This window comes from Trachinotus anak, unplaced genomic scaffold (genome assembly GCF_046630095.1).
Source record: "Trachinotus anak isolate AG129_WGS33_773 ecotype Australia unplaced genomic scaffold, CSIRO_AGI_Tana_v1 ptg000008l, whole genome shotgun sequence".
Lineage (NCBI taxonomy): Eukaryota > Metazoa > Chordata > Actinopteri > Carangiformes > Carangidae > Trachinotus > Trachinotus anak.
Window position 1 is genome coordinate 511,103 of NW_027273859.1, and position 14,385 is coordinate 525,487.

The following is a 14,385-nucleotide window of genomic DNA, read 5'->3' on the forward strand; positions in this document are numbered from 1 at the left end:
TTTGCAATTTAATGTTAGGCAATAAAGAGAGAACGGCTGGCTCTTTGTGAGGATTGCAAAGTGGTTGACCCTGAGATAATTAACCTGCATTTTGCTGATAGAGTTCCATTGTGCCCATCGGATTTACCATAATAGCAATCAATAGCTGCAGAAATATAGTGCAAACAACAGCACCGGGGCCTTTACAGCAAGGGGGGAGCAGGGCTCTGAAGTATCGTCTGAGGTGGTAAAACCACATCAATTAAGGGCAGTAATTACGGCTTCATTTTGTGGTGCTGGCATGTGAACGAATGAGACACTATTAAAACAAAGGATTGATGTTCTCCTCTGCTCACAAGACAAACAGCAGCAGTAAGTCTGAGGCGGTGCAGCTCCTTGTCGCTCTGAGGACAAGCTGCTGAAAACTCACCTGAGCAGCTGATAAACGCAACGTGGTGAAGAAGACCGAGCTCAGCAGCAGAAAGTTCTGCTTTAGATAACTGTCACTCTTTTGTCCCTGTGTGAAACCCTGACAGCAGCAGAGGAGGAAGACCGTGTAGCACCTTCATCACCGTGCACAACTGAGAACAGTTAGTGGAGCTGCTGAAAGCTGAGCACGCTCTGCTGAGACAAGACCAGGACCACAGAGCAGCACCCACTGCTCTCCTGGACCAGAACACAAAGCAGCACAGAACCAGATCATGGAGCACTGTACAAGACCTACTGCACAAACCACACACCACCTTAACTCCACTGCTCCACCCAACACACACTACTGTAACTCCCTGTTTCACACATGACTAAGAAAATCTGAGGCCAGCTGCAGAGAGGGGCAGCGCAGCAGATAATTTCTGTCCTCTGTCCAGGGAGAAGACGACCAGCACAGTCTGGTTTTCTGGTCTTTATATTTCACTGAGGAATAAAAAGTGATTTGATGCTGCAACAAAATCAACTAGAGACCAAGAAGTGACGGGATCAGATCAGCTGTGTCCACATGCTGCAGGAGCCACCACACCCATCTTCACTCAGTCTTCATTCAGATCACACCTGTACACACCTGTAAAGTTTCATGACTGTGTGTGTCAGTCTGTCATAGACTGACTGAGTCATGTGAAGACACAAACACACAGACTGACAACAAGTGTCACAGCTGGTGAAGACTGTACCTTTAACTCAACATGTATTTACCCTGACATTTCACCAAACCTTAAATAAAAAACTGCAGATATTAATTATGATTAAAACGGATCTATTGTGTTGTGATATGTTAATGTGGTTTAATTTATTTTAGTTTATTCTGAAATGTGCTGCTGGACTTTTAACTAAAACAAGAGCATATGACCTGGTTTTAGCTTCACTCCAGGCTCCCAGTATCTTTACAGTTCAGATTTAAGCTGTTTTTCCTTGTTTTTAAAGCTCTTCATGGTTTGGGACCAGTTCACACTTCATATTTTATAATCTTTCAACTGCCAGACTTTTAAATACACACAATTTCACGCAGAAGAAAACAGGCAGTGCAGCTGAATGCCCTGTCAACAGCTGTGAGAGATTCAGGCTCTGTGAGCATTTTAAACCACAGCTGAAAACTTATTTATTTAACATGACTTTTAATTCATTCTCTCATATTTTACTGGTCTGACTGGTTCCTGTTATTTTCACTTACATCTTTTATCATCTGTCTAATTTGATTCACCTTATTTTATTGTACTATTACATTTTAATTGTAAAGCACTTTGAGCTACATCTCTTGTATGAAAAGTGCTCTATAAATAAAGTTTATTATTTTATTATTATTATTATTATTATAACAAACATGTGTTCAGGAGGATATATACAGTATATATATATCTATATCTATCTATCTACTTATATCTATATCTATATATAGATATAGATATAGATACAGTTAATGTGTGTGAGCTGAGCTCTGCAGTAAAACACTGTGAAACAAAACAAAAGCAGCAGCAGATCTTCAGCACCCCCCAGCCCCCCACAGCTTATCTTTATTACCACAGATTATAATGTGTATCCGAGCTGATCTATAAAACTATTATTATGTTGAAGACACAATAGCCACCAAACAAGGATTGAGGTCATAAATAAAAGTCTGAGCCTTTGTCTGACAGAACCTGAGCAGAGACAAGCCTCTTAAAACAAGATTTATGTGGAGTCAATACTCCGGGTGATGTATTTGTCCCTGTGATTCCCTGAAAGAGATATAAGGAATAAAAGAGTGAGGATGGACCTTTTGTCAGCACAAACTATCTAATCAGGCCATGTATCATTATGACAATGAGTGATGGAGGACAAGGTGGAAGAAATCCACTTTGCACAGTGGCATTGAGTCGTAACAGTGGTCTTCAGTTCATCCCTCAGCGGCTGAGAGGAGTTTGTAATGGGAACAATGTGGAGCATCAGGGCTGTGGTAGCACAGTAATCATCTCTATGCTTGGCTTCGTCGCTGACATGTTCACTTTGCACTGAGCCGATAATGGGATGAGAATTTCTCCTCCTCATTGACTTTGCTCTTTTAACCCATGAAATGAACGATTAATGCAGCATCGCAGGGGAAACGACTGTTTACCTGCTTCTGTCCAATGAAGATGGGCAGGAGGAAGAAGAGGAAGAGGAAAGCCTCAAACATCATCAGGACGTGAAGATCCAGGGGCCAGGGCAGAATGTTTTAGGGACTCAAGAAGAATTTAATTGGCCTGAAAGCATAAAGGGGTGGAGATGTCCTTTATTTTCTTTCTGTCTTCAAACCCAGTAAAAATTCAAACCAGTTACACACCATGAGTGTGTGAACTGAGGCTCCTTCATCATACACTGTAGTTTATTCTGACTCAGTTACACACACCACCCTGATACCCCAAACACTCACTACAGCACAAATGTAATTAATCCACTACTGAAGATTAGTCCTTGACAGAGGCCCTGTTTAAATCTCCAGCTGTTTTTAAAGGTTCTCCAGGAGGAGCCAACGAGCTTGTGTCGGAGAAGTCAGACAGTGTTTAGAGATGGACTAACACCCTGTGGTTTGGGTCTTTTCATTGGATTAGTGAGCAGCAGGAGAGGAGAACAATGATTCTCGACTCAGGGGAAGAAGAAGAGGAAGAGGAGGAGGAACACCTCATTGTCCCAGAGGGAGATTTGACTTGGACACACAACACTGCTGCTGTACAGAACCACAATAATTCAACACTGACATACATCATACATGTCACAAACACCAAGATAAAAAGTAGTTGTTCAATCAATAAAAAATTCTATTAATACTAAAAACAAATCAAACTGAAAGATGGATAAGTCTAAGATTTGTACTTTTGATGATGTGACCTGATTGTGCGTGGGCAGCTACAGTGTTTATCTGTTCACCATCTATCAAAGGTTTAACATGTTAGACTGGGATTTACATCTATGAACAGATTTTTATTCCCAGCGTGTGAACAGACCGTCACATGCTCCTCTCTGACAGGTGTGGATTGATTCCATGTGAAGGTCTCAGGATGTGATGTTCTTGCTCCTGCTGCCTCAGTGTCTCCTTCAGCTCGTCTACACCACCAACATGTTTAACACCAGCTAACGCTATCTTAGAAATGTGGTCGCTAACGTCAACAAACAACCATCTCCCAGGGCAACACAATCTCCATCTTAAAAAAAGTAAACAGTTGTGTCTAGTGATGTCAGTGACGTCAGGAGAAACGAGGGTCAGCATCAGCTGATGATGATGTAACACTTCATAAATCCTTAAAACTTAACATTAGTCAAACTCAGATATCTGTGTCTCAGTTCAGGGTCTCATCCTTCATCTGAAGACTGACTGCGTCACATCAACTAGAGCAGGGGTTGGCAACCATAAACACTCAAAGAGCCATTTGGACCTGTTTCCCACAGAAAAGAAAACACCGGGAGCCACAAAACCCTTTTGACATCTAAAATGAAGATAACACTGCATATATTGTTTTTTACCTTTATGCTATGTATAAAAAAACTATAGTGTGTTGCATTTATGAAATCAATGAACTGCTACAGAGAAAACGAAATTTTATTTGATGAATCTGCCCACGTAGCATTAAACGTTCTGTTTTCTTCAAAAACTTTTCTTTCTTGGATTTATCCATGGCTGACCTACCGAGAGTCGAAAAGCTCAATAAATCGCGTGTCCCACATCGGCGGTTGTGATGCATATTTTTAGCGACAAAAAATTAAACACGTTTTATTTTAATGTTACAAGATCACCATAATCTTCAAATTTAGAATAACATTTAAAATACTAATGAACTAAAATAAAATAAATTTAAATTGAATATTCATTATTTATTTTTTTATCAAAAGCCACAGGGAGCCGCAGCAGAGGGATGAAAGAGCCGCATGTGGCTCCGGAGCTGCGGGTTGCCGACCCCTGGACTAGACTGTTTCATCTCTAAGGCTCCTTCACATGTGTCCTAGCTAGGAGCAAACGGTACAACTGTTAAAACCAAGGGCCATAAAACCTCAAGTTTCTGTGAAAAAAGTTACCTGTTGTCAAGGTTGCTAAGCAACAGGAGCCGCGCTTTGTGATGCAACAGTAAGGGCGGGAACAGCTGGTGACACAAAGTAAAATCATCCATAGACCAGACCGTCATTTTGGTTCAGCCTTCACGATCTACGTTGGCTACACAGGGCCACACCTTCATAGACCAGGTACTCTACAGGACCTGAACCCCTGAACTGGGAAACAGCTGTGGTCTAAAATACAGTTTATGGTAAAATATTTATGTTTATGGTAATAATTAGTTCACTTGTGTGTTGTGTGTTGTGTGTGTTGACAGAGGCCTGAAATGTGCAAAAGACAAGCAACAAGAAATAATTAACACCAGTGAAACAACAGAGAAATAAAACGGATTCTCAGCAGCGTTTAAAACCTTTGAGACTCGTACAGATCCTGTCGTCTGGACTCAGCTCTGACACCAAACCTGACTGTGACTGATGTGACGTTTGATACAACATGTGTCTCATATAAACCATCTGAAGAAGAAATCAGGTGTTAACTGTGATGCAGACATACGCAGCAGCTGCAGGATCCAGCTGAGAGCAGGAGGCAGGAAACAGCAGCAGAGTTGGGAGGAATTTTTAGTGTCACACCGATCGAAGACTCGTTCATTTTTTAAGCTAACGTTCCAGCAGCCTTTTCTTCCACCATACTGTTCTTAAGCACTTAGAAGCAGACAAAAGTTGACTTGTTTGAGAAAAAGTGCTGATGGTGGTCCTCAGAGATAATAATCAATTAATAACCACAACCCTGGGGCAACAGTAAATCACCCTGGGTATTTATCAGAAACACAAAGGAGGCCATCACTGCCTTTGTCTGCTCTGAGGACTCCAGCTCTCTGCTTCCAGGATGATCACCAACATGGCTGCTAAGACCCTCTGAGAGGGCGTCACAGGGACAGAGACAGAGAGGGACAGGACATCTGAGACAGAAAGAGACACACACACTGTCTGACACCTGCAGAGCCTCACAACCTGAATATAAAGACCGGAAATATGAACGTGAGAGGAGAGACAGGAACCTGAGGAGGAGGACAGTGACCACCATTGACCGACTTCAGCAGGGACCCGTGTCCATCAAACATCCCTCAGTGTAATGTGACATTAACTCAGCAGCAGCCACAGTGACACTTATGTGTTAAATGTTAAAAGTTACAGACTGTTGAAGGGTCATAACTCTGTGATGTCATCACACAGAGACCAAGTAAAGACCAGTTTATGTTTATGTCCGGTTAAGTCCATCAGGATCCACATGAGTCTGCTCAATGTGACCACAGCCTGAGAGGAGCAGCATGTGTCCTGTTCTGTTCTCATTCAGCTGTTTCTCTCATTAATTCTTCTTCAAACTTTTTCTTATAGTTCAACCAAACACAACAAACATAAAGTCTCGTGTTCCTGCTGTCATCTCGGTTTCTAGTGTGAGTGTGGAACAGGTCTGTACATGCAGACATGCATGCAGAGACGTGTTGTCTGTGTCTGCAGCTGTACACCTCCACATCTGTCCTTAAGTATGAAGCTTCAGGCTGCAGCAAAGAAATTCCAGAGTGACCTAAGCTGAACTGTTGGGGGTTTTATTCATGATTCAACTTTTGTTTCTCTTGGTTCATATTTGAAGCATCTGCTGATCTGATAGATAGTAGATCTGCTAATAGTTGACTGCATGTGAACACTGCACGGTCACGTGTAAACTCATCTACAGTAGGTGGGTCTGTTCCCTCTGGTCTGAGCTGTATAATAAATATAATATTTATAATAATGGAAACACCTCTGGAGCTACTGGAGGAGGGGGATGATGGTGCTTGGGGGGTCTGGATCCTGCTGCACTGTGAGCTGGTCCCAGAGAAGCAGCAGTCAGTGGGGGGATGAACCTCTGGCTCAACATACATCGTCCCTCAAAGCAATTCTACACTAATTATTACAACTGTCACACAAACAGTCAGACAGACTCAGTGATCAGTGACCTTTGACCTCCCTGACTTCAGTTCTGCAGAAATGTTTGTTTGAAACATCTTCTTGTTCAGCTGTGAATGTCCTGCAGGCAGAACTTCCTCCTGTTTTCTCCATTTGTCTACATAAAATAAGTTGTGTATCAAAAGAAAGTCTTAATATACTGAGTGTGTTCCCACCATGGCCTGATGAACATTTATATGACCCTTGCAGCACTGTCCTGAAATGAAGCTGCTTTAGACAGGATGTGGCTGCAGCTCTGCCGTGGTGGCTCCCAGCTACTCTGATCCGACCACACTGCACCACACCACAGAGAGCTGCTGTCCACCCAGTCTGACCTCTGACCCTCAGCTGGAGAGAGCAGACTTTGGTGGGTACACGTTAGCAACAGAGTAGCTAACGCTAATGCTAATGCTAACACTGATCCCACAGCATCTGAAGCTGATGTTTTGGAGCTGTCTGTTCCCTTCTGAAAAAGATTCATATGGTGTCACTCGTGGTGATTTCTATGGTTGCCATGGTGACATAGTGATTGAACCATCATGAAATCTGAATACAGCAGCTCAGAGCTGTGCACACCCTCTGCACACGCTCACACCAGGACAAGATGTATGTGTATATAGTCGTGTGTGTATATGATGGTGTGTGTATAAGATGGAGTGTGTATATGTGTATATAGTGGTGTGTGTATATGATGGTGTGTGTATATGCAGCTGTGTATTTAGTGTGAGGTTTGTGTGTCTACAGAGTGACAGTGATGTTTTGTAAAAACATTGATCAGGACATTTGGAGCGCTCCTCTCTGATCACACTTGTCAGGGGCCAGTGGTGGAGATAGGCTGCAGCTGATCTGCTTCACACTGACAATGTCTCCCTACACTAAGTCCAAAATCAATCTCTAATTGAACGCTCCAACAACAATCCATACTGTCTCCAAAACCCAAGTGACCGTCCAGCTACATCATTACTTCATCAACGCGTGTTTTCCTGCAGCTGTCACTGCACAGCTGGACTCTGGTCAAAGGGACTTGAGCTTTTCCTTTGATGTTCATAAACTCATGTGTCAAAAATAAAAATTTGTGTTAGGGCTGAACAATGTGCATTAAAATTATATATTGTAATTATTGTGACAGATACTGTGATGAGTTACATTTTAGTGGTGATGGTCATTTTTTATTTCACTGAAAAAAACAAAAAAAAATGATGAAGATGTGATTTTTGTTTTGTATTGTATTTATGGTCTGTTGTATTTTACCTTCGACAAAAATTACAGCTCCTGTGTTTTGGATGTTTCCTTGGTCATATTGTGATATTGATGATATTTTGATTAGTTGTTCAGCTCTAAATTGTGTATACCATAATTTTCCTCTTCTAAAGACAGTGTGCCTGCAGCTGACAGTGAACATTTCATCTTCAAATAGAAAAATATAAAATTTGTTCTGAAATGTACAAAAGAGGTTGAAAAAATGCAGTTAATAAAAAATTAAATTTGCATTATTATAATTGCATTATGTTTTTAATTTATTAATTATAGTATATTGTATCATAATAATATTATAATAATTGTAACATATTATATCATAATTATAAATGGAAGAACATGAGGAAGAAGCATCAATGTTTAACTGTGAAGGATGTTCACATTAAGCTGAACATGTTGACTCTGTCAGCAGCTTCACAGCAGTGTAATGTGAGAGGTCAGCATGAGATGAATATTTATTGTCTTTATGTTGAGTATTTTGATTTTTTTGACAGGGTGTCGTCAATGCTTCTTTGTTTGTTAGTGTTGTTTGTATGTTTAAATGCTGTTGGTGTATGAATGATTTTATTGACCCCAGGAAGATTAGCAACCACTGGAGTGGAAGCGTATGGTGAATAGAATAAAAAATAAAAAATATCAGATAAAGAATAAAGAGTATTCTTAAATTAACAAGTGAAACCTGAAAAAAACTTAATTGGTTCTTTACTCTTTTTTCATAATTAGTTATTATTATTATCATTATTCAGTCTTTACAAAAAAGAACATATAAGAAAAATTATAATATAGAGAAAGAAATATATTTTACTGTTTAATACACTATGGAGAATGTGGTATCAGAAATGATCTCATCTATGTGTGGCTGTCACTACTGGTAGGTAACTGATATGATTTGACAAAACTGTTATGTTATGTTATGTTATGTTATGTTATGTTATGTTATGTTATGTTATGTTATGTTATGTTATGTTATGTTATGTTATGTTAAACACATTCAGATATAAAAGCATCAGTGTGTGATAATGTTTGTGATAACCATAATGATTTTTCAAGACATTGAGGATTACACAGATCTGGATCAGCTGTTAAATTCTCATTATATTTATATTTTCTGTGAGAAAAACACTTTGAATGTTTCAGTATAAATTTGAACTCTGATTTAATTTATGTTTTTGTTTTGTTCTCAGCCTGATGAAAACAGGAGCTTTTATTTTCTCACACTGTTCAGGAAACAGAAGATGGAAATAATAGCTGATTAGAAGCTAAAAATAATCCAGATGATTGTTTGTCATAGAAGAGAAATGAAACTGAGTGTTTGTCTGTGAAGTCAGGGTTGGGCAGGTGAGGACAGGAAACAAATGTATCTGTAAAACATCAAGTCCTGAACCCGGAATGCTCAACAACAAAAACACAGCAGTGACCTTGTGCTCCTAAAATAGATGGTGTCATTGTGACGGGCAGAGCCTTTTATTCTCTGCTGGGTGATTAACTTCCTCACATTATACCAGGCTCTCAACACAGATCTGCCCCTGCAGTAAAACCAGCAGCTGCTGACTGAATCCTCACACTGCTGCTCTGTGAGTGGCCAATAAAAACACAGGAGTCATCGTATAGAGAGGAGGCCTGTGGAGGCCAGGGTGTCACTGCCTGAACTGTGTGGACCAGTACAGAGGCTGAGACCTGCAGGACCACAAGGCTCCAGGTCACAGGATGAGACCTAAGCAGACATCTGTGATGCTGTTATTAAGGTGGAAATCACTTACCACGTTTCTGCATGAAGCTGAAAAGGTCGTCAAGAAACTCTTTGCGCTTTTCATCATCGTCCAGTTCGTACAACTGAAAAGAAAAAAAAGAGCCGGTGAGTCATTTGTTAACATGTTCTCCATCAGTGGTGGTGGGGGTGACCCACCCTCTGACAGACCACAGTGTCAGGCTGCTGGTCACACTCTGATTCAGCAAGATGATAAAAATGTGGAATCACAAACCAACATCGACTGAACACCACAGTTACTATCACTGAAAACAGACTGAGCTACAAGTGAAACATAAACATGAGACTGTTCTTCTGACTTTACCGTATACAAACATGTATTTCTTTCTGCTGCTCTTCTATTGGTCCATTAGACTGTCAGTCAAACCTGACTGCTAATGACGGCTAACCACAGTGTCTACAGTGGGAGTGCTAGCAAAGCTGTCATTCTGTTTGTTAGCAAAACAAACAAAACAAAACAAACAAACAAACCAAAAGACAAGCAGTGATTCAGATGTGAATCACATTTCTTTAAACTTACTGCAGCTCTTTAACACAGAGACATGCAGCGACCTACTTCTGCTGGAACAATATCAGGAGAATGATTTTTGACCCTGAGCAGCCTCAGAGGTCAAAGTTTGTCACTGAGCACTTGGTCTGAACAAGTGACGACCACCTGTTCAACTGCTACAACAAGCTGCCTGTGCACCGTTCATGCCTGCGTGTTCACTGAGCACCAACAGAACACAGCCAGATCCATTCATTCAAAGGTTTTTATTGTTTGTTTCTCTCATCATGTGGCACAAAATATTAGAAACATTTTCCAAATATAGTGAAATGAAGGTAAAACTCAGCCGCTCTCTAATGATCAGTGTTAACAGCTGATCATTACAGACTTCTTGTTTCCTTCCTGTGATGATGGAGATTTTGATCTGGACACAAGTCTGGTCATGTGACCATAAACCAAACAAACAAATAAACAACAAACAAACAATAAATAATAAATAACAACAACTCAACTGTATTTACACCCTGCTGCCTTTTACTGACACAAAAAAAATGTGATTTGAATTCTGTTGTATTTTATTATATTGTATTGTATTGTATTGTGTTTATTGTCAGACCCCTCAGGATGTTTCTCCACTGATACATGTTGGCTCATTTTTGAAGACATCACTAATTATCAGTGTTGGAGTAACTAAAAGTAATTAAATTACTAGTTTAAATTACTAGTTTAATGACATTTTGCAGTAACTTGCTGATAGTTCATTTACATTCATGTTCACAGTGATTCAATCAGTTAAGTTACTTACGAACATACATTACAAACACTTTGGGTCATAAAAGGAAAAGAATGTTTTTTTTTTTCCATTGTGTCTGTCTTTCACCCTGACCACTGTCAAGGTTAGGGTTAGAAATATCATGAACTCCCAGCTAATTCAAATATGGTCAAAGACGTGGGGCATGTGTGGAGCTGAGACTTCAGTTGTCAGTTTGTGGCAAGCATACACTCGCCCACCTGTCACTCAAAGAGGCCACGCCCTCAATTCTCCATAGCTTTAGTCCTTAATAAAATGTAAACAGGTGAGTTCTATAAATTTCAGCCGTACAGTTGTCATGAAGGAGGAATTAATCTCTAGAGACCAGAACAGTTTTTGTACCAGGCTGCAAACATGTTTCTTTCTGCTGTAAAGTTGGACATTTGAACATGGGAGTCTCTGGGGACTGACTCACTGCTGGAGCCAGACTCTAGTGGTCATTAGAGGAACTGCAGCTTTTAGCTCTTCACTGTTGATGCCTCATGTTTCAGACCTGGAAGTTGATGATTGATTAAAACATTGAATAAAAGAATGTAGAAGTGTAAAATGTGAACCTTTGTTATGTGGTTCAGTGTCTAGTTAGTATTTGTCTTATTTTTAGTTTCATGAGTTAATTATTTATTGTCAGGCAGATTAAATATGAATTTCTACATCCTCCCCAGCTGCCACTAGACCCTGGTTAAAGGTTAACCTGGCCATGGCCCTTTGTGCACTTGTATATGGGTATATATTCAGTTCAGGAATGAGTCAATGTATGGATATGTGGTATATACAATAAAAAGAAAATGTTTGTGATTATTCTGCAACTATTGTAATTGAGTAGTTTTCTGTTTGTCCTTTGTCCTCTCCTCAGAGCTCTGTAACTGTCATTATAACTATGTACATTTATTATGAAATGTAATCATGAATCATTGAAAATAATAAATGTGTAGTCTCTGTGGTGAAGATCTTGTCTTCAGTGTGTTGAGCTCAGTCACATGTTGTTGATCTGAAAACACTGTAAATAGATCATATAATATGTGAGCAGGAAGACTGCTGGACTCAGACCTGCCTGTGGCCCTCGGTTTATTTCAGTAGCACTAGTTTCCTTATTGGCAACTCCATTATGCTCCTCATCCTGCTCCGTTCACTGGGGCAGCAACGGAGTCAAAGAGGCTTTTAAAAGGGGCCTCAGCAGCCAGATACAGCTGATGGAAATATGTTAGTGGCAATGTTGACTCTCAGTGAGGCCCACAGCCATGTTAACAGGCCCACATGATCAATACTGAAAGACAGAGGGATGACCTTTGGAATCAGTGGGGCCCTGGTGACGAGGCCCATGAGATAATAACTGATCATTTAGAAGTGTATTAGCTGTCACCAATATTAAAGGACCAGTGCAGGTCAGCACTCAGGAGGAAACTGTGGGGGGGTTGGGGTTTCGTTAAAGGGAGGGTTCCATAGGTGGGAGGTGGTGTGTATGCGTGTGTGTGTGTGTGTATGTGTGTTGGGGGAGGGGGAGCTTGCAGAGTGAGTGCCGCGCTGCAGGCGGTCCCTGGCGGAGGGAATATCGAAAGGTAAAGGAACAGCAAAAATGTTAAGTGCACAGATGTACAGAGGACGACAAAGCTGCAGGATCAATGGTGAGGCCCTCAGAGAGCAGAGGAAATGATAAGCATGTGCTGCTGCACACAATAACACACATGTTCGCACACACACTCACACACACACACACACACACACACACACACACACACACAACCAGCACAAAGGAATACATCAGTAACATGGATTTAAAACATCTTTATGAAGCTTCTACACACATGAAACTACCTTTATATTCATCTGAAATTATTCTGTTTCTTTGTGTGTTTTAATGATGTGCAGCTACACTGAGCATCGTCTTGTTCAGTTGTTATCAACATTAAATAATTCATGAAATCCTCAGTGTTTTATAGAATTTAATAACCTATTATTACAGGAATTATTAAGATTTATTTCTCATACAGATTGTAAAGATTTAAAACAGCCTTCAACATAAAATTATAAATATAATATAAAATGAATATGTGTTGGACTTTATGTGAAGTGGACTGATAAAATCCAATGTTCAGCTAAAGCTGTGTACTGAGTTTAAAAGTAGATTTTTACTTGAACCAAAAACCTGCTAACAACAACAACCAGTCCAACCACCCTCTAATACCAGCCACAGGAGCATCTCCTGAAACATTGCCGCTGATCTGATGAATATAATGTTATTTAGCTTTATTAACAACGTCCACGTTCACACTACAGCATTGAAGCAGGTAGATAGAAACGTCTGTTCTGGACACACAGGGAGGAAGAGATGAGGATTCACACAGTGTCAGATCATTCCAGTGAACCATTCACATAAACATGTTGTGTGATCAGACTGAAACCATGACAGTGAGAACCTCACACACACACACACACACACACACACATACTTGTACTTCTATCTTTGTAAGGACACTCGTTGACCTAATGCATTCCCTAGCCCCTTACCCTAACCTTAACCATCACAACTGAGTGCCTAACCCTAACCCTGACCCTAACCTTAACCTAAACCTAATTCTAACCTTAACTCTAAAACCAAGTCTTAATCCTCAAAATGTGATTTTAAGGTGTCTGAAAAAGTGAGGACCGGCCAAAATGTCCTCACTTTCCCAAAATGTCCTCACTCTGTTAGTAAAATACTTTTTTTGGTCCTTACTATGTAGCAAGTACAAGTACACACACACTGTCTGGCTGTCTGCACAGACTCGACATGTATGAAGTGAGCAGTCAACTCTTCTGACTTTTCACCTACTTCCTGTTATAATCTGCTTTAATGGTTCATACTCAGTTTGTTTTGTTTCCTGTAGCTCACAGGCAGCATTCCTGTTTGTTTGAAAACTATACGATAACCCCCCCCACACACACACACACACAAACCCTCTGTGTGTGTGAAATAAATGAACAGACAGGCTGAGACAGGCTGGAGGACACTGCGTTCAACTGAACCTGGAGGCTGCGCTCAGTCTGTCAGTCACCAGGGTCAAGTCAGGGAAGGCTGCTCAACTCAAGACTGGAACTGACTAAACTGACGAACATGACTAAAATCCTTCATCTAGATCAAATATATAGCTGAAAACCACCAAGGTGGAGAAAGAGGATCTGAAACATGAGACTGGATCAAAGTAAGAAAGCAGAGCCTTCAGCTATCAGGCTCCTCTCCTGTGGAACCAGCTCCCAGTGTGGGTTCAGGAGGCAGACCCCCTCTCTACCTTTAAGATCAGGCTTCAAACTGTCCTGTTTAGTAAAGCTTATAGTTAGGACTGGCTCAGGTATGTCCTGACCCATCCCTTAGTTATGCTGCTATAGAGCTAGACTGCTGGGGGATTCCCATGATGCACTGAGTGCTCTCTCTCTCTCTCTCCCTCTCGCTCTCTTGCTCTCTCGACTACTTCATGCCATTAACTTTGTATTTTTTTCTCTCCCGTAGTTTGTGCTTCTCCTCTCTCTCCCTCTCTCTGTCCTCATTCTGCAGGTCTCTCTGCCTCGGGAGCAGCAGGATCCAGATCCACCACTACTCATCTTTACTATTAACCACTGTTATCTGTC

General features: G+C 40.7%; 1 protein-coding gene across 1 annotated transcript in view; it reads right to left on the minus strand.

Moving 5' to 3' along the window:
* arid3c (AT rich interactive domain 3C (BRIGHT-like)) overlaps nucleotides 1–14,385 on the minus strand; it is an 82,660-nt gene that overhangs the window by 16,710 nt on the left and 51,565 nt on the right. The window contains exon 3 of the mRNA XM_071481722.1: nucleotides 9,477–9,549. Coding sequence (XP_071337823.1) covers nucleotides 9,477–9,549 — 73 coding nt within the window. The remainder of the gene's footprint in view (nucleotides 1–9,476; nucleotides 9,550–14,385) is intronic.